The following is a 24,584-nucleotide window of genomic DNA, read 5'->3' on the forward strand; positions in this document are numbered from 1 at the left end:
TGAACTCACTATATGTCCATAATTTATGTGGACTCTTATTCCAATACAGATTTTTAATAATCTGGATGCCCTTAGTGTCAAGTCTTGAAAGAAGTAATAATTATATGAGTTTGTTATGTTTGATAATGTTGAACGCTATGTAATAGTCGATAAAACAAGCATAAATATATTTTTGTTAATCTTTTTGTTAATCCAGGCATTTTTGAACCCAGACTTGCATTGCAGACAGGGGCTTTCGCGTTCCAACATCCCATCAAAAGCCTAACTCTGTTTTACTTATGCTTTGTTTCAATTTTGTTCGTATTCTGGAATGCATAATGCGCAAGAAAACGTTAAGGGTGTGGCTCATTAAAATTTTAAGGTGGTATTTACCACATATCTTAGAATTAAATTTCTTGGGAAAAGTCACAAATGTAGACTTCAACAAGTCCAATGGAATTTGAACGGTATCATATAACTTATTAAGTGGTTCAAACATTACATTAAGGTTGTTTTCTTTAAGAGCTTTTAAAAATTCTTTTAAAGGCCATTTGCTTTCTTTTAATATACCTACTCTGCATGATAACTTGTAAAATGTGCTATTTATTGGCACATATAATATATATGTGGTAAGTGGGATTATATATAATCCTACTCTCTAGGGTTGGGAACACTGGATAGTTCGTTGATCCGTCTCTTCGAAAAAAAACATACGTACGTCCAATGAATATATACAAAATACCCGCTATAAAAATAATCTTGCCGAAGATAAAAGAGGAAAAACTCAGTCACCATTCATATAATGATAGCTAATCCAGATAGAAATATAAAACTCTCTGGGGCATTCGGGTTTTAGAAATCGCAAACGCAATATTGACCCTCAAACATAATTAAAAACGTTTGAAGAGTCAGCGGGAAAAACGATGAATGTCGCAAATTTCATAAATTGCTCCAGAGCATTTTTTACATTTTAAACTTACACCTACTAGTTAGAAAATGTTCAAAAAATATAAAAATTATATTGGAGCAAGCCGGATTCAAAATAAACACATCTATTAATTTTGATATAAAAAGCACTATTAGTTTTTTAATAAAAAATAAAAGAATGAAAAGTTAGTTTTTAAGGGGAAAAACGATGAAGCTCCACAGATTCAGTCGACAGAGGGAGTGTTTTAGACGATATTTTTTCAACTTTTATAAAATTAAAGGCCTTTATATTTTAATAAAATTAAGAATACATAGATTGTAACACTAATTTGATAATTTTATTTGTTTGTTTTCTTTTCTGCCTTTTTCTTATTTTCTTTGGTTAACTTTGGCGTCTCTTTGGCTACTTTTGTGTTATTTTGAAGTCTTTTACCCGATTTCTTGTTTGCTACTTTTTTGATGAATCTAATAATAAACCACACTAATAAAAATCAAAGGTTGACTGTCAGGATGACCAATATAATGCCGGCAATTACCGGGATTATTGGAACTTCATCGTTCTTCGCGCCTACGCTAGGAACCTCATCATAATTTCCCCACAGCGAGTTTATTTTTCAGTGGATATCTCAGGAGTCTAAGCGTTTTTCCAAATGCAAAGGATATCAATGAATCTGGCTCACAAAAACCTATATTTCTATTGCAAAAACTCATTTTCGCGCAAAAATGGAGTTTCATCGTTTTTTCCCACCGACTCTTCGTTTTTAATAGCGGCAGGTAAATTTGATATCAAATTTTTCGTTAAATACTTTACACATCCGGTCAATGTTCTTCTTCTTCTTGTAGTGCCTATCCGTTCCGGATGTTGGCGACCATCATGTCAATCTGCACTTTGCACACTGCTGCTCTGAAAATATTTGTAGTGGTTGTGTTGAACCACGTTCGTAGATTTCTCAGCGAGGAAATCCTTCGTCTTCCTAGTCCTCGCTTTCCCTCCACTTTTCCCTGCAAAACCAGCTGCAGCAGTCCATATCTTTCACTGTTCCTCATGATGTGACCGAGGTATTCGATTTTGGCTGTTTTTATTTTGATTAACAGCTCTTTTTCTTTTTTCATTCTCAGCAAAACACCCTCATTAGTAATGTGGTTGGTATAAGATATCTTCAGGATTCGACGATAAAGCCACATCTCAAAAGCCTCAATTTTCTTGCAGGTGGCGTCTGTGAGAGTCCACGACTCAATTCCGTACAACAGTATAGGAAATATATAACATCGTAGTAATCTGACTTTTATGGGTATCGACAAATCATGACATTTGAACAACTTTGCCATTTTTTGAAATGCAGATCTTGTTTTCTCTATCCTACATTTGATTTCTATAGAATGGTCCCAATTTTCATTGACGTTCGTACCAAGGTAGGTGTATGTTTTTACTCTTTCTATTTGTTGACCATTCACACTGATTCGTCCAAATTGCTGTTCATTCTTAGAGATCATCATACATTTGGTTTTCTTAGTGTTTAGTGAAAGTCCGTTAAATATAATGCCTTTTATCTACCCACGGTTTTACTCACGTATCGAGTACTAGGAAGCAGATTTGTTGATCTTTACCTCGGTGAATTGATATGTTGTGGAGTGCAACTATGTAGACTCCCCATGTCTCTACATTCATCACCCTTTTCCTTGCAATTGTTAGAAGGATGGGGAATAGGTATAAGAGAGAATCTGCTTTCGAACCAAGAAATCCAAGGATTTAATTATTTTTAAACATTTATTTGTTTAAAGATGGAGTCTTTTGGGTTTCGACAGTTTGTTAAAAGAGGTCGCTATAGCGTCTAAATGTTAATTATATTTTGTAATTGACATGAATGGCAAAGATATTTATTTTTAGATTCAGAGCATCATTGCATATGCTTTCCTGACGAGAACAAAAGAGTTCGAAATGGTCCATAGAAAGATGGTAATGATCTCTGAATCGAAATTAAATATAATGCCTTTTATCTAAGTTTTTTATTTCAATCTTTCAATTCATTATTTTTTAGAAGCCATTTAGTATTGATGTGTCACAGTATTTTTTACAATGGAAATAATCAAGTATCGTGCAGTGATTGAATTTTTATTTTTGGAAGGATTAAAGGCAAAGGAAATTTATGAACGAATGTTAAAAATATATAAGGACTCTTCGCTTTCAAATATTACTGTAGAAAGCGAGTTGTTCAATTTAAACGTGGTCGTTCAAGCCTTGAAGGCGATCCACGTCAAAGACGTCCAAAAACAAAAAGACCACCAGACATCGTATAAAAAACACAGGATATGATATTGGAAACTCGTCGAGTAACTGAAAATGATGTAGTAGAATGCTTAGTCATCTCATTCGGCAGCGTAAGCAATATTTTGACCGAAGTATTGCGTTTCAAGAACCTGTGGTCACAATGGGTGACGCATTTGCTGACAACGGACTAAAAACACATTCGACTGTGACTTTCTCAGCAATATTTAGGGCGTTTTCGAAAGAATGAAGTAGATTTTGTGCGACGGTTCATCACAATGGATGAAACTTAGTCTATCACCATGATCCTGAATCAAAACAAAAGGTTAAAAAGTGGTAGAATCTGGTTTTTCTGCTCCAAAACGAGTTTGCGTCCAGAAATCGACCAAGAAGATCTTAGCATCAGTTTTTGGGATGTGTGAGGAATTTTTTTGTGGATTACTTGTAAGCTGATAAAACAAGAAATTCTGGATATTATTGTAACCATTTAGACCAGCTGAAGGAAAAAAATCGTGAAAAAAGAACCGGTCCGCAAAAGAAAAAAATCCTTTTTCATTAGGATAATGCACCGTGTTATATGAGTATTTTACCAATGGCTAAAATCCATGAATTAAAGTTCGAATTGTGAGAGCATCCATACTATTAATCAGATTTGGTTCCTAGCGACTTCCATTTGTTAATACCTAAAATAATTTATGGGTGGAAAGCGTTTTTCATCAAAGAATGAGTATATAACAGCTGTGGAAGCCTGTTTTGCAGCCCTTCCGGATTCTCTCTTCAGGGATGGAATTAATAAATTGAAATCTTGGAACAAGTGTATTGATGTTCAGAGAGGCTATACTGAATAATAAAGTGTATTTCAAGTCATAAAATTGTGTTTTTCTTATCGAACCGCAAATTTTATTGAACAACCTAGTATTTCTCCACTCCACAAGACTTGCACTACACATCCTCAAGTGATTCCAGCAAAAATAGACTCCTATGTAAAATGGCCCATTCACCAAACAGATTCCACCTGAACTATTAAGCTTATTCTCATATTCCACTAATAAATAAATCAAGAGTCGATTTTTTTTTATTTGTCATATTATACATATTTGTAACCAAAGGATACTTACCGAATATCTGCGGAAATATAAATAAGTTCATTAAAGATTAATTAACCTTTTTGCACGATTGATCATTTTTGTCTGTTTACCGTGACAGATTTTACGTCAGTAGGTGACATTTACTAGCAACTCGACGGTAAGTAATTAAACTCGACGGTAAGTACTCCAACTCGACGGTAAGTAATTCACTTGCCGTCGAGTTAAAAATCTCTTAATTTTAATTTATTTTTTGAAAGAATAAAGAAAATTAACGAATTATTTATTAATATTGAAACTCAATTTGTTAAATTATTTAATGAAATCCCACTTGTTTGGGCTGTGGTTTCACTTCTAACAGAAACTCCTGCAGAATCGCATACATTAGTAGTATCCAATATTTTTTTCTCTTCAAATACGCGATCAAAGTTGAAAACTTGGAAATATCAATGCCATCATAAAGAAAAACGGTGGATTTAATCATTGAATATTCTGCCCACAGGCTTCCAGGAGCTTTCAACTGCATATGTCTTTTCAACTGCATATGTCTATTCTTAAATTCTTGCCTTCGCACCATTTTTTAAAACTTTGGTAGGTATTTTGATAACGGATTTTGGATTTTTCGGGAATAATTGCGGAACACCCTTCTTCCCAAGCCCGTTCAATTTCTTAAAATTCACTTTCGCTCATATTTTAATTTATAATAATCAAAATTGTACTTAAAATTATTGACAACTAAATAAAAACTCAATACTCCATTGTTGTTATGCACCCTAGTTACTACCTAACACCCAAAGTATCTATCTTGATAAAATGAATGAAACTAGTCAATATGACGAAAATGTTTAATTTTATAATTTATAATGGTATCAATCGTGCAAAAAACGTTATAAGCATGTCGAACGTTAAGGGTAACCGATCTCAGACAATAATTGGAGTCGTCGCTCCGCTCCTCCTCCAAACAATTGTCTTCGATCAGTATAAAACCCTTACCGTTCTCCATACTTAAAATACTATTTTGGTTGCGGAAAATTCAATTTGATATTATACATAACGAGAAGCTAATTGGAAGCTCAAACATTTCTCATTTCGATGAGCCCAGCCATAATCCCAGCCAAATACGGTAGCGTTGCAATTGGACACAGGATGACATGAAATTTAAAACCTTTTTACTTGATTTTTACTTTATTTTTACGATAGTTTCGTAGAATTTATTCAATGTAGAAAAATACGAAAAATAAGAAGTACTAAGTATCGGGGATATTAAGTATTTTTGATTGGTTACTACAAGTTCTACTGGGTTTTATAAAGAAATAGATGTCTCCTGACCCCCCGCATGATTTTTAAAATTGAAAGAAGAGCAAGCCAGAAGAGAAACAAGAAAATGAGTAACGAAGGCAGGAAGAGAAAAAGAAAGTGCAAATAGCAGGGAGGTAAAGAAGAAACGTAGACAAGAAGAGGAAGAGAAAAAGGAGGGGCGTAGAAAAATAGAGGTAGAAATCATAAATAGTTTATGTCAAATTCACGAACACTCTTAGTTAGAGGGAAGTAAAATTAATAGTGGAATAGACAAATTAGAAAAACAACAGAACGTGGACGTTTTCAAAAACAAACATGGACAAAATCATGAAAACGCAAAGAGCATAGGAAAGACAAAAGTTTCACATAAGATAAGTGGATAAAAAGAGTATCAAGTGGATAAGAGAGGAACCAGAAGTGAGGGATGTTAGACAAATTGTTGCAAAAATGAAATGGAAATTTGCCGGACACAATATAAGGCAAAAAGAAGACCGATGGTACAAAATTCTTATAAATTGGAGGCTGTGGGAATATAGATGTGGCAGAGGAAGGTCTCAAATGAGATTACAGAGGATAGAAGCACGTGGGTTCTAGGTGAATGACTGTAGCGACAGACAGAGAAGAATGTAAAAGAATTGGGGAGGCCTATGTCCAAAGATGGACCGAAGAAGGCTAATTAGATAGATAGACATTTTAAATTCGAGACATCTAGCGTACTAGTCTAGTTCAACATAAACGATAAAAACTAAACGTTTATAAACATAAATAATGATATTAAATTTAACATTACAATTACATTCTTTACTTATTTTTGATGTTTCGATTTTCACTTCCAAAATTGTTTTTAAAAAACAATATTTTTTAAAGAAACTATATTTGTCTTAATGGATGTTGATAATATTTTATATGAAATTAAAAATTCCCCTTATATAAACCACGCTTGTTTACGTTATCTTCAAAATAATAAATGTTCCATAACTGCAGATGTCTTTTTACTTTCTGTATTATTGTTCTATTAAATATTTTCTGCTCTTCCCAAACATAAATACTCACAGCATCAAACTCAAACAAACATAAGGGTAAGCAGCTATCTATAATATGTTCTTTCGGCCAAAGAAAACATCGATCCACTTTATTTTAAAAATCATCTGAAAGACATTTTAGAGTGACAAAATATCAAAAGGAAAAATTGGACACAATTTTTAAACGGAGTATAGAATAGATATTGACGACCCTCTCAAAACAGTTATCCGCGCAATAAATTCTACAGGATTCTCCAAGGCCTTGATAGTGTAAATAGAAAGGTCATCATTTTTAAGGATAAAATTTTAAATTATCCCCATTTACGTTGATTCTTTTATAAAGAAGTTGATTGGTTTAAGGGAGCGATTTAACCTTAAAAACGATTAGAATAATAATTAAAAAAATAACGATAAAATAAAGATTCCATTTTTATTCAGTTGCAATGCGAAGGCAAAAGAATCTTATTTTTCAATTAGAATACGGAACGCAGTCCAGCACTCTGAATCGACGATTTTCGACTCTTATTGGAGTCATCATCGGAGAGGCGTAGGCCTGCTGCTTCATACTCGAAGTGACCAATCATGAAAGCTTATTAGCCCAATAAATGACCGTTTTGGAGTGTAATTTCCAGGGGCAACTCCGAATTGCATGAAAATTTGGATTTAGGTTCTACTTACCCTCCACTTCAAAGTTGAATGTGTGCCGTAGGTTGCTTTTACTTGGGGGATGACATTTACCCCTTCTCCGGGGGTGAAAAACGTGTGTTTAAAATAAGGTCGGAAATGGATAAATTGACTTATTTTAAGCACCTTTTGTTCTATAAAGTTTTTTAAGTAAGTCAATACTTTTCGAGTTATTCGCGATTTAAAATGTTGATTTTTCGACAAAAAAACTACGTTTTCAGACCTATCTTCCCAAATAACTCAAAAAGTAAATATTTTATCGAAAAAAATATTTTTAGCAAAAGTGTAGCCTCTAAAAAAACGAAAAAAAATGGTGTACCAGTAAAGTCTACAAATTGAGTAGAAGCATAGTTGTAGCTCATGAAAAATACGTTCAAATTCGTCCAATTCCAAATCGAATAATTCAACGCGAAATCACCGAAGAAATAAGGGTTTTTCGGGAAAACCTTATTAACATTTTTAAAGTATCGAAAAAAAGCTTATTATTTGTTTTTACAAAAGTTAACAGCATCAAAAATAAACGAGTTACACTGAAAAAAAAAGTTGGCTCCTTTTTTTTGGTAAAAAAAATCGTGAAAACCTCCCTCTATTTAGCACCCTAAATGAAATTAATCGTTTGGCTTTACCATCTATTTTAATTTTATGTGTATTGTTTATATGATCTGTAAGTTTCATTGGTTTGAATTGCTTATTTTTGAAAACATTTGGTTTTATAGTAAAAAAAAATTTTCTAAAAATTTTTGAAAAATTTCATTTCTTCAAAATAACTTAAAAAGTATTAGTGATAAGAAAAATCTTAAAGAGTAAAAAAATGTAGGTTTTGCTTTTATAAATATGCTAGTTTCATTTTGTTTTTCCGTAAGACAAAAATTGGTTAAGATATGGCTTTTCAAAATTTGCATACACTCGTGATTAGTGGCCCATTCAAGCTTTTTCAATTATAACCCTTTCAAAAATAAACACTTTAAACCGGTGAGACTGACAGATCATATAAAAAATAGATAGGTAAGTAAATCGTTTGTAAAGCGGTAGCGATTAATTTTATTTGGGGAGCTAAACACGGCGAGATTTTCATGATTTTTCACAAAAAAAAAGAGGGCCAACTTTTTTTGAGCGTAACTCGCTTATTTTTAATGCTAAAACTTTTATTAACAATTAAAACAAGGCTTTTTATAAACACTTTAAAAAATATTAAATGGGTTTTTCCCGAAAAGTGCTTAATTTTTCGGTGATTTCACCTTGAAATATTCGATTTGGAATTAGACCAATAAAAACGTATATTTCATGAGCTACAACTTTGTTTTTATTTGATTGATAGACTTTACTGATACACCATTTTTTGGGTTTTTTATAAGCTACACTTTTGGTGAGGATATTTTTTTCGATAAAATATTTACTTTTTGAGTTATTTGCGAGAAACCGTCTGAAAACGTAGTTTTTTGTCGAAAAATCAACATTTTCAATGGCAAATAACTCGAAAAGTATTGACTTACGTAAAAAACTCTATAGAACAAAAGTTGCTTAAAATCAGTCAATTTATCCATTTCCGGTCTTATCTTTAACGTATGTTTTTTCACCCCCGACTGTCACCCCCCAAGTAGAAGCAACCAACGGCACAAATTCAACTTTGAAGTGGAGGGTAAGTTGAACCTAAATCCAAATTTTCATGCAATTCGGAGTTGCCCCTGAAAATTACACGGTATCGCCGAATTTCCCGTTCATTTACTGGGCTATATCCCCACATTGCAACTGACGGGTATGGATTAAGTGAGTAGCGTCATCTGGCAATTGAAAGGTAAAGTTTTTAATCTAGGGCAGTCAATGAGGGTATGTGACTCCGAATTCCATCCTACTATATCGATTTACGTGATATTTTCAAAGTAAGTAGGGAATAGCTCAAGAAACAACGTCTACCCTATGCCGATGTGTGCTTTTGTCTTGGGGGCGGTTCCCACCCCTTCTCGGGGATGGAAAATTATTTGCTTAAATAACTACGGAAGTTGCTAAAGAACCTAATACTAAGCAAAAACTGTTTTATAATTTTTTTTTTCGAAAACTCAATACTTTTTGAGTTATTCCTGGTTGAAAATTGTCCATTTTCATTGAAACATAACACCTTTTCAAACAGTTTTTTGCGAATACCTTAAAAACTATGCATCTAACTAAAAAAACTATATAAAACATTTTTGTAGCTTATAAAATAACAAAGAGATTCTTTCCTTTGTGAATCTTCTAGTTATAACACAAAAAGAGATATGGTAAGTGAAAAAACTTGTTTTCTTGGTGGATGCTCAAATCAGTGTATTTAACTTGAAATAACAGAGAAACGCTCGATTTTAGGTGTATAATGCTACCAATAACTTTTGTTGTGCTTGAAAAGACCTATAAATTAAGCAATATTAAATGTCGATTACATTCAAACTATGCGAGATAAACTGTAAAAAATTTGATGACTAACGTATTTTAAGAAAAGAATGAGAAATATATTTAACCCCTCATGCACAACAATTTAAATGCATCGTTTTCCTTCTACAATACGTTTTACTATAGTATTCTTTTTATGTTCAAAAAGTTGGGCGTGTTTAAAATGAATGGTTTTTGAAAAAAATAAGATCAAATTATTGAGCGCATTTTAAAATGTTCTAAAATCTTCCTATTTCTCCATGTAACTCGAAAATGATAAGAGATGCCAAAAAAAAGATGCCATACAAAAATGTAGGTTTCTTGTAGATAAACATTTTGATTTTATTTTTTATAACAGTATCTCTTATCATTTTCAAGTTACATGGAGAAAAAGGAAGATTTTTAAGAATCCTTTATTCAGGCACGTAATGAAGTTTTGAATGAACAGCATCTTTATACAAAAAGGTAATGAAGTTTTGAATCTCAATACCACGACCAATCAAAACCAATAGAACCACAAATCTCAATAATGACCGTTTTATTGATACTAACTTGGATGTTACTGACGTTACGGACCCCTGGCCTGTTATTTACCTACTACTCCCTGATTTCATCTATTGAGTGCTTTTATAAATTAATTACGAGGTCAAGCTCCACTCTTCAAGCATTATTAAACAAATAATAGTAACAGTTTAAATCAACAGCATGTCGTGGCAAGCAAATCGATGTAGGTTACACTTGCAATAATAATATTGAGAAAATTGAGGTTCTTTCACGAGGCAATACAATCCATTGTTTAACTGATGAGATTAAACCGTTTACATAATAAGGATAGACAAGGCATACTGAGCGAAATAGCCTATCGCGCGGGCAGTCGATCGGTGGTCTATCTATCTCTTTTTTAACCAAGCGATTCCGCGCATATGACAGACAAAAATGGCTAGACCATGACCAATGACGTCCTTGATATCGGAGTTACATCTCGATGAACAGAGCGGCCAATATCTTACGGTATGTAAGGTATGGGTAAGGTATGTTTACCCTTATATTGTAAAACGGGTGTTACTATAGCATGCGGTCTACCATCACATATTCCAAGAATTATTATAATTGTAGTTTTATCAATAATCATTTGCTATATCTCTACTTACTATTTTAGTTGAGAATAAGTCAATTTTGTGGCTTACTCCCAATTAAAATAAGAAATTGACTTAGCGGAAAAACTCTATAAGACAAAATTTGGTTAGAATTAGACAGTTTATCATTTCCTGACTTATTTTTAACGTATGTTTTTTACCCCCTAGAAGCGGTCTCTTTCACCCCTTGATTAAAAGCAACCAACGGCACAACTCCAAAAGTGAAATGGAGGGTAAGAGGAACATGTTTATATCCAAATTTTCATGCAATTCGGTGTTGACCCTGAAAATTACACGATATAACCGTATTTCAGGTTAATTTAGGTACTGCCCTATAATATGTGGTAGGAGAATTGGATGTTGTTATCAAAATTGAAATCTGAATTTATTATTCCACCTCCAACTCTTATTACGACTATATTGCCCGTGAAGCGATTCATAGACAATAATTTACTCTTACTAGATATTGGTTTATTTTGCTTGAAATCTGCATATTCGTGCGGAAATTCAGAAATTTGTATTATTTTGACTAAGTTATTCATAGCATAGTGTAGCTCTAGAGATGTTGTGTTGCCTATTTGTTTTGTTTGTTTTGATATTTTGGAATTTATTATAGAAAAAAGAAATGTATTATTTAAAAATAAAACACTCAAAACTTTTATTTTCAATATTTCCACAAAATTTATCAAAAAATTAATGTGACTACAGGTGTTTCCGCAGATTGCCTTTCTCAAGTGATGCATATACACTTTAAAGTCTCTAACTGAATAGGTTGAGGAGTGGGGAGATGTTTGTCTCAAGTTCTCAAGTTGGTCATTCAAAATTATATCTGTATTGTTTAATTTATTTATTTTCATGGATTCTAAGAAAGATAGGTTAAGGCCTTTATTTTGAATATGGAGAATTTGATACTGTTCATTCGAAGAATGATTGTGATCTAGAAGGTAGTGATGTTGATTATAGTTACTTTCGAGTATTCGTTACAATTCGTTACATCACTTTGATTACTTTTGTTACTGTTGTATTTGAGTACCGGTAATCATATCGAGAATCGCATTTCTCAGTATTTCGTATAAGTATAAGATCCCATATAACGACCTTCACCGATCTATTTAATGGATAGAAATTAAATGATATGTAATTGTTCTGTAATTGCTGCTCCACAATATCAGTAATCTCGAGTAATCTGTTTGCATCAATTAAGTGCCAAAAACAAACTCTAGATGACGTACCTTAGCAGTAACCCTGTGCACCCAGGTGCTTCGGAGGCCGGTTCTGATTGCAAATTCGTGTTCAGTGATTCCAAATACACCGAAATAAGAAAATCTGGCCCTTAATATACTGATTTTAACATGTTTATGCATTTTTCGATACGTTTTATACACTTTAAAATGTAATAATGCATTTCCACCTATTTGTTTATTGTAGACTTTTTCCAGACGTCATCCTAATCCTAAATACAATACAAAAAGTTGCAAGTCTCTATGTACCTACTATATTTAAAAATATATTTATTCCTGTGTTTTTAGTGTTAAATGCCCGAGTCTAATAAGAACAATGCCATACCTACATGCAAAATTAAAGTTGATGATCATAGCCTAGAAATATTATCATTTCAACATATTTTCCGGTCAATCTAAGCTATTTTTTTCTAGGCCTGATAAGAATAGTGTGTATTTATTATTAACATCTAATGTGTTGCATTTTTATTTTCAAAAGAACTAACATCTGTGAAATTGTATGAATTATCTACCTCGACAAATCGTATAGACATCTGTTTCTGGGTGCATGCTTTGTTAAATGATATACCTCCCTCTGTTTCAGCTACTTCTCAGCGCCCTTCATAGATAAAATTTTAGTTAACTGTACTGTGTAACGGGTAGTTCTTTTAGGACGACAGACTCAGTAAAACATAAGTTAAAAATAAAGCAAATATATTAAAGATAATTATATACAGTTTAAAACAAATAAGGCAAAGGGAAAACAATATTAAACTTTATTATAGCCATCCGATCATAGTAGCGACATTGAAATAATACGATAAACAATATATACAATAATAATCTCGCTACGTTAAAACAACGTACCCTGGAGACGGCATTTCACTTCAATGCAGTCACTCGTTCCTCGCTACTACCGCCTACTGCGATAACGATTGTGGCAAGACTCCACGTTACTACGGTGGCGTCTACCTAGGCATAGTTCCACCTCACAAACGGCGCATCTTTGCCAAGCCAGCTGAAGCTCGTTCAATACGCGAGGCATCAGCTGTTGAGCCATAGTAAGTTCAATACACGAACCATGACTGATTTTCTCATTCTCCTAGCTCTCCTTAAATATGCTCTCGATGCCCTCTCCTTCGGTTTCCCCCAGCGGTGCCGTGAAGAAGGAATGCGCAAACACGGACACTCCATCAGTCCCCTCCGGTAACAGCAGCTCATCGCCCGCCGAGGCATCACATCGTTACAACTGATACCGCCGAACACTCGTGGAATACCGGTCCGACTCCGATATCAACCGAGTAGATACAATACTCAAAATCAAAATAGGTACTCGCTCTGATACGATTGCTACGAAGTAACGAAGTAATCAGAGTAATCAAAGTAACGATTTACCTCTCTGTATAGTAATCGTTACTTTCGGTATTCGTAAGTAACGAGTACTTTGTAACGAATAGTTACTTTTTCAACATCACTACTAGAAGGTGAAGGGCGTACGTAGATTCTGTTTTTCTATTATTGAATCTAGAACCTTCTAACGTAAGATTACCTACTTAATTCTTGTTTTACCTATGTTGTTAATTTTTTAATTTACTTACATTGAATATTAATTTGTTTTGTTGTATGCACACTTCTGCAAGAAATTATTCTATGATATATTTGATTTAAAATGAATTCAGAAATTTTTGGTGATTTGGCAACAATGTCAACTTAAAACTGTGACGTAGAAAATGACGTACAGCTTAATTTATACTGTACCAATTGTACATATTTTTATTGGAGGCGATCAAGAACGGTTTTCATAATGACAGAAATTTAAATTTCTGTGAATAAACCATCTCTTTTCAATTCTACGGGTATTTTGCAGCGTTATCGTGTTTTATTTTTTATGTATTTCTTTTTTTGGATGTTATAATAGGTGCATTATTTTTAATGTTTCTACGTCTGTTGATAATCTCTACCCCTCTTATCATAAAATATATGTATATATGTTTTTCGTTCATCGTTTATTTCTTCTAATGTTGTCAATTCAGGACCCAATCATCCATGCTTGTTAGTGTACAACGATGTCTATTATTTTTATTTCCAGTTATTTCCTTTCTTTTCCAGTGACATCTACACCCTTATTATTAGAGTTCTGATTTAGAGCATAAAGAAACACAAAAAAAGTACGCATAAGCACTTTGATCCGGTGAAATTTACAGATCGCATAAACAATACATAAATAAAGTAAATTGTAAAGTAAGGATTAAATTGATTTGGGATGCTAATTAGGGGCTGTTTTTCACGATTTTTTTACCAAAAAAGGGACCAACTTTATTTTGAGCCTAACTTGCTTAGTTTGAATGCTAGAAACTTTTATAAAAAAAACAAAAAATAAAGCTTTTTTTAATGAAATAAAAATGTATACCATTCTTATTCCAAATGTATACCATTATATTCAACTTTACCTTTTTACCTTTTGTTAATTATTTAAAAAGGTTCTGATGGGTTTTTCCTGAAAAGTGGTTATTTCACGTTGAAATATTTAATTTGAAATTTGACTAATAAGAACCTACTTTTCATGAGGTACATAATACATCTCTGCTTCTGCTGGGTTTATAGATTTCATTTCATTCACCGTTTTATTCGTTTTTTTATAAGCTATTTTTTGCTTATTTTTTTGATAAAATTCTTGAATCGGTCATTTTAAAAACAACATATATCCACATTTTGTCAAAAATAACTTAATAACATTTTGATAGAGTTGGCCTTACTATTTTGTAAAAAAAAGTCACACCAATCCGAGCCCCATAGGCGTTGCATATATTATACAGAGTGGGCCAAATAAAAGGAGCCACCCCGATATTTGGCAGTATTTATTGGATTTTAAGAAAATAAAAAAACAGGTCAATTTTTGATCTAAGGGGGACACATTTTTACGGTACAAACATCTGTCATTTGTCAACTCCCTCCCTTCCACTTCCCCCACCCCTTATTTTTAAATAGGGAATAGGGGGCGTGTGCTAGCTCATTTGAAAGGTTATTCAATTCTATATTCAGTAATATCAACATTGACATAAAAATTTATACAGGGTGTCCAACAAAAATTATTTTAAATTAAATTAATTGACACAAAAAGAAGAATGTATGTAATTTATTTAACTCAGAATACATTCTACTGCTGATAAAAAACAGAAAACAATGTTTATTTGATAAATAAATACTGTTTGTTACTTAAATTCAATATTCAACCTACCAAGAGGCAGATGGGTGGAAGCTTGAACATTAAAATTAAGCAAAAAGCAGTGTCTATTTATCAAAAAACATTTTTTTTCTGCTTTCTGTCAGCAGTAGAATGTGTTCTGAGTTAAATAAATTACATACATTCTTCTTTTTGTGTCAATTAATTTAATTCAAAATAATTTTTCTTGGACACCCTGTATACATTTTTAACTCGATGTTGATATTACTGAATAGAGAATTGAATAACCTTTCAAATGAGCTAGCACACGACCCCTATTCCCTATTTAAAAATAAGGGGTGGGGGAAGTGGAAGGGAGGGAGTTGACAAATGACAGATGTTTGTATCGTAAAAATGTGTCCCCCTTAGATCAAAAATTGACCTGTTTTTTTATTTTCTTAAAATCTAATAAATACTGCCAAATATCGGGGTGGCTCCTTTTATTTGGCCCACTCTGTATAAGTAAATACCAAGCCACAATAATTGCCCCCTCAATACATTGCATTTAAAATGTTTTTTCTCAAAAGTAACGTCAGTGGATATATTATATTATGTTGTTTCTAAAATGAGCGTTCACTTACTTGTTAAGTTATTTGCGAAAAACCGTCTAAATACGTGGTTTTTTGTAGAAAGAAATCAGGACAGATTTACACAATTTATTCCCGGTTGCACCAACAGATCTTAAGCTTAAGTCGAGAATATCGTAAGAATTAATATAATATAATTATTAGTATATTATTCAACGAGCATGTAATGATGGCTATTACTCACGATGATGAAGTTTGCGACGCGAGCCGTAGGCGAGTGTCGTAATTCATCAGAGTGAGTAATAGCCATTACATGCAAGTAGAATACTATACTTTTTCTACGACCTTCTTTATTTTAATTAGTAAAAAAATATAATTATGTATCAACTACTCAAGATTAAAATTATAATTTACAAAAATAAATTTTATTTACCAATAGTACACGGCTGAATACCTAATTGGTTGCTTACTATTAATTAGCAATGCTGTCATTATATGTACCTATTGTAAAAGACACAGCGAGAAATAAATAGTCAATTCAAGTTATATTAATTTCCGAAAAATTATGAGTATAAATTTGTACCTCCTGTCACTGTAATAAACAGGAAATATGGCTATTGCCGGTGGACTTATTTAAAAAGTTATAATGCACATTTATATTTAACTATATATAATATAAGAATATTACTATATATAATATGTTATACTTAAAATATATCACAAGATAACTTTATAAAATAAACACAATATAAGTTTCAAATTCCAATAAACACAGCAAATACGCTAACGTCATTATCATTGAAAATGGTAAACGTTAAAATTCATAATAGTAAACAAAGTATAAAAGTAAAAATATACGGACACATTGTTACAGTTAAAAATCCTTTAAAAAATTGTCGAAGTTAATTATTGATATAAATAATTACAATAATTATTTTGTTAAATAAACAAGTAATTTTATTCTAAGTACTTTTATTTGCAGTTTATATAAGACTAATATTAAAAGTGATATTCGCCATTTGAACCTAACTTCAGCCCGTGAGTAATGACCCGTGAGTAACTTCATCTCGTGAGTAATGAACTATTACTCACGGGTAAAGTAATGGGTGTTATTATGTATTCAAAAATAGCGAATAATGAGCACATTACTAAACGGTCGTAGAAAAAATATATTACAATAAGAATACCATAATATAATAATAGATATAATTGATAATAAGGTAAGAATCTAAAATTATGGTGCAACGTAAGTAATACTCAAGGAGGCCCTATCTATAAGTAGAAATTAGCTAAGCTGGAGCTTAAGATCTGTTGGTGCAACCAGGCATTAATGACCTTAATTTCAAATTTGAATTTCTACTAGACGTTGAAAATTGATTAAACAAGAATAATGTTGATATTGACATTAAAAAAATATAAAAATTTTGGTGAATTTTATAATACAGATTTCAATGGAATAGAACTCTTTATCGAAATATTTATACCGCTTCCTCACGTTTTTTTCCTTTTTTTTTGCAGAAGGATTTCTTTTCTGATATTGAAAATCCATTACCTTCACAAATTTTTAGTATATTGTTTCTTTGTTTATATTCTGCAACCAAAATATATATTTTTATGTGATTTCATCTTATTTTATTTGGTCGATATTGAAACAGTTACAAATCTCAATCTAAAATTTATTTTAGAAAAATAATCGAAGCAGTTTTACCCCAAAACGATTTTTATACGATACGATTATATTATTGTTTTTTGTTCACTACAGCGAAATTGGGCATCTCCATTGTTTTTTTTTATTCAACAAACTATGTGAAAAGAGTTTATAAACCCGCTTGTATTTTTTTAACGCTTTATCTAAATATGATGTTTGTAGCCAAAAGGAAATCCATTAGTTTTGGGGGAATTTGTCATAAATCTCAATAGGCCTGGATCCCGCGTACCAAAATAAAGCTGATTAATAGCAATCTGAAAATTTGCTAATAGCTTAACGGTGTCTAGTCGACAAACTTTGATGTATTGGAACACTGGAACAGGGGAAGTTTTAATTGTGGAACAGTTTAAAAATTTGGAAGGTCAGACTACGAAAACGTCCTATGAATTTTGTCGGGCAGAAATTCCAATTGATTTGTTACCGTTTCATTAAACTCTCATGCAAATATCAGACTGCTATTTATTACCAATATAATTCCTGTCATTTGACATGTTCTTCGTGTTGGACTTATAGGCCAATCAAGTTAGGTTTTTCCTAGACATAACGGAAAAGACGAGGTTTGACAGTTGAAATGTGTAGTATGAGATATTACAAAAAGGCTATTATCTTGGGATTCATCAATTTTTTAGTGGGACATTTTTTAAATAAACAATCAAAACGTCAAACTTAGTTTTTTGCTCATAACTTAAAAACTTGTTTATTTAGAAATTTGACGTCCACAGGTAACTTTTTGAGAAAAAAAGATACATCGAATGAGATACCCCAAATTAAAATCGGTTAATAAACAAAAAAGTTATTGCAAAACGGACGACAAAATCACTGTTTTTGAATATAGTTAATAATAATTTTATTGTTTGTTAAAATACGTTTTAATATACCCAAAATTGAGGGCACTATGGCGTTTGAATGGTGTGCAAAAATGGTCCAGATCTGTTAAATAGTTTTTGCAAAATTTAATTTGTTTATAAATTTTTTTGGAAAACGAGCTAAGTTCTGAGGCTGGTCCAGTTAATATGGCTGAATGTATCTCAATAATCAGGGACTCATTTCCTTCGTTAAGATGTAGACTAACAGCTTATGAAAAAAAAAAGTAAAAAAAAATTACATGTACGTACACAAAATTATTTGTTAGTTTAAAATGTAATAAATAGCAGTTTTTAAGCTTATAAACAATTACAATAATTTCGTAGAAATTAGATCAAATTAAATGGCAATAAAAAATACGGAAAGCTGGTTAAAATACACAACTTTCAAAAAAAATGTTTAGGTCCTACGACCCTTGGGGTCTGCGATAGCCCCTTTTTTTTAAAATCACTGTTACGTTAATTAACAACACTAAGAGCTGAAATTAACCAATCTTTTATAAGAAAAGTAAAAGTTTTCAGTAAGAAAAAATGTTAAAAATTGTTTAAATAGGAGTGTTATAAACACAGAGTATTTTGCGTTCCGACTAAAGTAAAAAATAGCGGGCGTAGTCGACTGACTGAATAGTGGGCGCGTTTGGCGACCGGCATGCGGCAGCAACTATTAAAATTACGTTATCCCGACCACAAAAATCCACTTTAAGGTGAATGACAAATTTTCATCATTCCTTATGTTTTCGAGGTCTCTGAATCCGAATATCGAGTTAATTTTTTTCTAGAATTAGTGGAACATGTTCAAAAATTAAATTTTATGCAAAAATGCGAAAAATCAATTTTGATGATTTTTCAATTTTAACTCACTGTATTTTTGGTCGCTGTAAATATTTCCTTTTGAAAATTTTACTGTGTTATCTTTGAAGCATTTAGATAACAATGAGATTTGTCCAAAATGACTCAACACGTTAAAAGAGAAGTTGTTAATTTTTAAACATTTTGTCGTCAGATTTCGTTAGTTTCATGTTTACTTAAAAAAGTTGAGTGACAAACTTTTTAGTTTATAATTGTAATTAACACAGAAATAAAATATAATTTATTAAGAAGTTTTCCAAAAAAAATTTAATTTAAAATATGCAATAGGAAAACTGTTATGTGACTTTATAGACGAGCGGCACACCCCAAAAAAAAGCTTATTTCTCGAGATACTGATACTAATTTTGGTCATACTTTATATTTTTGATGGTGCTCAAAACTAAAATTAGGGTTGTTTTGAATTTTACGTGGGGGAACATTATCAAAATCGCAACTTTACCCTAAAAATAAAAAAAATCACGTTTTTTGAGTTTAATTTGCTACAACTCTGTTCCATTTTAATATTTTTTTCTGATATTTTTATAGTATATATTTCTCACCTTTCTGAAGACAATGGGACCTGCTTCAATATTTCTGTCTTGCCATAAAGAAAGTTATAAATTGTTTGAAGTAAAAGATGCAGATTCTTGAATTGCAAAGTTTAATCGCAAAAGTTGAGTAACAAAATTTGAAATTTAGCTGTTTAATTAATTTTAAGTTAAAATCTAGAGTACAGAGAACAAAATGTTTTATAGAAAAAAAGTGGTGTAACTTTTAATTTTAAGAAAAACGTGATTTCATTTTTTTTTTATTTTTAGGGTAAAATTGCGATTTTGACAATGTTTCCCCATCTAAAATTCAAAATAAAACTCATTTTCGTTTTCAGCACCATAAAAAGTATGAAGTAAGACCAAAATTAGCCATTCACCACACCGTGGTTGATATCTCGAGAAATGAGCGTTTTTTTTTGGGGGAGTACCACGTACCACTAGTCTATAAGGTCGCGTAACTTTTTTTCTGTTGCATATTTTGACTTTGTGGCCTTTTTATTGTTATTTTTTAAATTCAATTATTTCAAATATAATTTTACTAAATAAATGTGCAACATAGTAATATTCATAAAATTCAAGTTTCTACCAAAATATGTAAATATAATATTAAGCTTCAAATCCGGTATATTGTCAATGTTAAAAATGGGCTGCAACGGTCTAGCGCTAGCGAATGCTAGTCCGCGAATTTATTCTCATTCGGCTGCGCCCATAATTTTTTTTTTACTTTAGTCGGAACGCAAAATACTCTTTCTTTATAACAATACTGTTTAAACAATTTTTAACATTTTTTCTTGCAAAAAACTTTGTTAAAAACTTTGACTTTTCTTATAAAAGATTGGTTAATTTCAGATCTTAGTGTTGTTAATTAACGTAACATTGATTTTTTCAAAAAAAAATGCTATCTCAGACCCCAAGGGTCGTAGGACCTAAAACTTTTTTTTAGAAGTTGTGTATTTTAACCAGCTTTCAGTATTTTTTATTGCCATTTAATTTGATCTAATTTCTACGAAATCATTGTAATTGTTTATAAGCTTAAAAACTGCTATTAATTAACAAATAATTTTGTGTACGTATATGTAATTTTTTTTACTTTTTTTTTCATAGGGTATTAGTATATATCTTAACGAAGGAAATGAGTCCCTGATTATTGAGATACATTCAGCCATATTAACTGGACCAGCCTCAGAACTTAGCTCGTTTTCCAAAAAAATTTATAAACAAATTAAATTTTGCAAAAACTTTTTAACAGATCTGGACCATTTTTTGCACACCATTCAAACACCATAAAGCCCTCAAGTTTAGGTATATTTAAACATATTTTAATAAACAATAAAATTGTTATTAACAATATTCAAAAACAGTGATTTTGTCGTCCGTTTTGCAATAACTTTTTTGTTTATTAACCGATTTTAATTTGATGTATCTCATTCGATGTATCTTTTTTTTCTCAAAAAGTTACCTGTGGACGTCAAATTTCTAAATAAACAAGTTTTTAAGTTATGAGCAAAAAGTAAGTTTGACGTTTTGATTGTTTATTTAAAAAATGTTCCACTAAAAAATTGATGAATCCCAAGATGGTAGCCTTTTTGTAATATCTCATACTACACATTTCAACTGTCAAACCTCGTCTTTTCAATTATGTCGAAAAACGGCTTTTATTTTTTACTAACTTGATTGGTCTATTATTAAAATGCCCAGTTGGTTTAAAAAGGATATTTTGTACGGTTTTGTCTCGATATATAAAGATACTTTGTGATGGGTAGTTCTTCTAAGACGACAGACTCAGTAAAACGCAGGTTAAAACAAAACAAATATATTCATTCTAATTATTTACAAAATACATAAAAATAATATATCTCATTCTATTCGTCGCAGCGAAGTCCTCCTCCGGATAGACGTCTGGAAAGGAAGAGCAAAATTAACAATGTCATTCAAATATATACATTTATCGGGGGCTCGCTCACTACGCGTGCCTCCGTTTATTTAAGAGCCGCAAATTACTTCACTTCGAGTTGGCCTGCCTAAGCTTGCGAATCACGTCAGTACAGTGCACCTCGCTACTCAGGTCGGCCTGCCTAGCTCACCTCGCTTGGCTGGTTGTGGAGCCGAGATCTGTCGTTTCAGGACTGACGGATCTCTCAGTCAGGACATGTTATGATAACCGCGTTTAGGCTTTTTCGCCTCTTCACGGAACGGGGATATTCTTTTTTGGGTTTAGGTATATCATAGGAATCGTTTCACTCTGACATCCAAAGGGCAGGCCCAGCCGTGCAGAGCTCCGCCCCCACCAACAAGCTCCTCCTTCTCGTCTTGCTGCTGTTTGTTCGGTTGTTGTTTCTTTTCTTTTCGTTCTCCGGAAGGTACCAAGCCCGAAACGAAACCCCAAGTTCGGTGTGGACAAACGGCTCTTTTCAGAATTTTTGGCTTTTTGTTTTTTTTTTGGTAACGCGTGGAGGTTAGCTGTGGCTAGATCCTCTCCTAGGTATAGGTATCATTGTGCAATGAAGGTAGGAAACCACAGAAAACTACCTTCCCCCTATCCTGTATTGTGTGATTCGACTCTGAAGGAGTGTACGTGAACGCTCATTTCTTCTTAGTATGTATGTACTTATGATGTTGTTGTGTGTTGGTAAAATGTTGATTTTTGGTTTTTATTTTTATTTGGTTATTGTTATGTATTAGTGGTGCGTTCTAGGAGTGAGTATTGTGGTATATGTATGCTTGTGTGTGTTCTGTGTGTAAATGAATGCTTTTTTTTGTATTATTGTGAGTTTTTTTTACTTTTTTTGTATTTTTTTTTAATAATAATGGTGTTAGGTGTAATGTGTTAATGTAATTTAGTTGTGTAGTGATGTGAATGATTGGGTTATTGTGTTGTTGTTTGCTGTGGTGATTACTGTATGTCCGTAGATTTGATTTGTTATTGTGTTTATGTAATGTGCTGTTTCGTTTCGTTTATCTGGGAATATGTTGAGGAGGATCATAGGTGTAAAGTATATTGCTTGTTTTATATCGTTGGTAAAGTTTTGTTTTGCTGTGTTATTGCTTTGTAGTGGTTCTGCGTTGTGTATGTTATTTGGCGGAACTTTTCTGTTTGGGCATTTTGGTGAGAAAGCTGGGTGCTTTCCCCCGCAGTTAGGGCATTTGGGGTTATCTGTCGTAGGGCATGCAGTCGATCGGTGCTGTTGTCCGCACTAGGGACAGATAATGGCTGGTTGGCGGCACTCTGTGCGGAGGTGATCGTTTCTGCAGCATCTTGTGCAGTATTTTAGGAAGCTAGGAACAGTGTTGCTTGCTCTTGGAAGCTCGCAACGTAGCCGTTCCCCATCCATTCTAATACCACACCTAATACGGATCTCTGCTTGTGGCCTCCTTAAATATCCCTCTGCCGATGTTGTTTCGGAGAGGTGGAACTGAGTGGGACCATCTGCGCGATTTGAGAGAATCGCACGGTTCCAAGTATCGATGCGTGTTCGGCTTATCAGCGTATCATTACAACTTACAGGTTTTCCTTACTTCTTTATAATCTTTTAATTCTTCTTTTTAGTTCATCAATAGACCGGATTAGAGGATATCTTAGACTCAGTAGTAGAAAGAAGAGGCATTCTAATGAAACAGTGACCACGGTAGCGGGAACTCCAGCTTTCCAGCCAAGAAAGAAAAGTCATGTTTCAGAAGACAATATCTCTGATTCAAATAGTTGCCAACAAGATTTGCCATCTACCTGATGACATGAACAATGTAAAAGGTTAGTATAAAAGTAAAGGAAGTTGCTTGTGAATGATATTATAGTATGTTTTTGGTTTGCTCTTGCTAATATTTTGGTTTATATAATTTTTTTTTAATGTGCTTCTAAAGTTATATTTTTAATGATATATGATATCTATTCTTTTAAGATGTTAGACCTTGGGCCAACACTTAAACGGATTATTACCTCATGTCGAGTCGGACAACTTTTCTATTTCGGAAAATTTTCTGAAGGAGGCGTTTCATAAATATAGAGGTTTCTAAACTTTTGCGGATCCGACCACAGGAGTACCGTTAAAAATTTGTCGGGCAATTTTACAGTTAAATTATACGTATGTTTATCAAAAAATCCTTGTAAGCGTCTTATAGAGTCATAAAATGTATACCCTCACAGCAGACATATGCAGGATTGCTGATAAAAATATTTAAAATTAACTGGTAATATTGTCCGACAAATTTTTACGGGTACTCCAGTTGTCGAACGCAAACAGTTTTCGAACAGTCATTAGAGAGATAATACATTTTGTAAAAGCTAAAAACATAAATATTCCAGAGAACGGCAGTTCTCGCCAGTGGCGCACAACCCCCGTACATGCGACACTATATATACACCTAACTAAAACCCGACTAAATTCAAAATGGAGCCAAATTCCATCTTAAAGTATAGGAAAAGACTCGCCCATCTATATGTCAACCATCCATTTTGGTTCAATGGTGTGGATTTTACGGCCCTTCCCATTTAGGGTCTGTTTTTCGTTCTGGTCCCCGAAACTCCCAGAAATTTCGAAAATATAAGTCTGACCCTTGCGGCTTCTGATAGTACTGATCATTACATTTTCAACGTATGTTTAATTTTGAAGATCGGTTATACCATACAAAAGTTACCAAGCTAAAAAATTTTATTCAATTTCTATTTAAAAAGGGAAAATGTTTGTATGTATGTATGTGTGTGGAAAAGTTACACCGATCTGAATTTTTTTAGTTATAAGTTACAAGAGTTGAGTTACAAGAGGGGTAATTACACATTTACGCCGAATCAAAATTCGGTCCGCACAATGATATGAAATGATTGAAATTTCGAGACGAATCTATTCA

The 24,584-nt window shown here is 32.6% G+C and overlaps 1 protein-coding gene across 1 annotated transcript in view; it reads left to right on the plus strand.

Annotated features, from left to right (window-relative positions):
• The window catches only part of LOC126882885 (gastrin/cholecystokinin type B receptor), a 457,238-nt gene that overhangs the window by 422,711 nt on the left and 9,943 nt on the right, over positions 1–24,584 (plus strand). Inside the window, exon 6 of the mRNA XM_050647949.1 lies at positions 23,290–23,490. Within this exon, the coding sequence (XP_050503906.1) occupies positions 23,290–23,470 (181 nt within the window). The 3' untranslated portion in view covers positions 23,471–23,490. The remainder of the gene's footprint in view (positions 1–23,289; positions 23,491–24,584) is intronic.

The sequence above is a fragment of the Diabrotica virgifera genome, chromosome 4, assembly GCF_917563875.1.
Source record: "Diabrotica virgifera virgifera chromosome 4, PGI_DIABVI_V3a".
NCBI lineage: Eukaryota > Metazoa > Arthropoda > Insecta > Coleoptera > Chrysomelidae > Diabrotica > Diabrotica virgifera.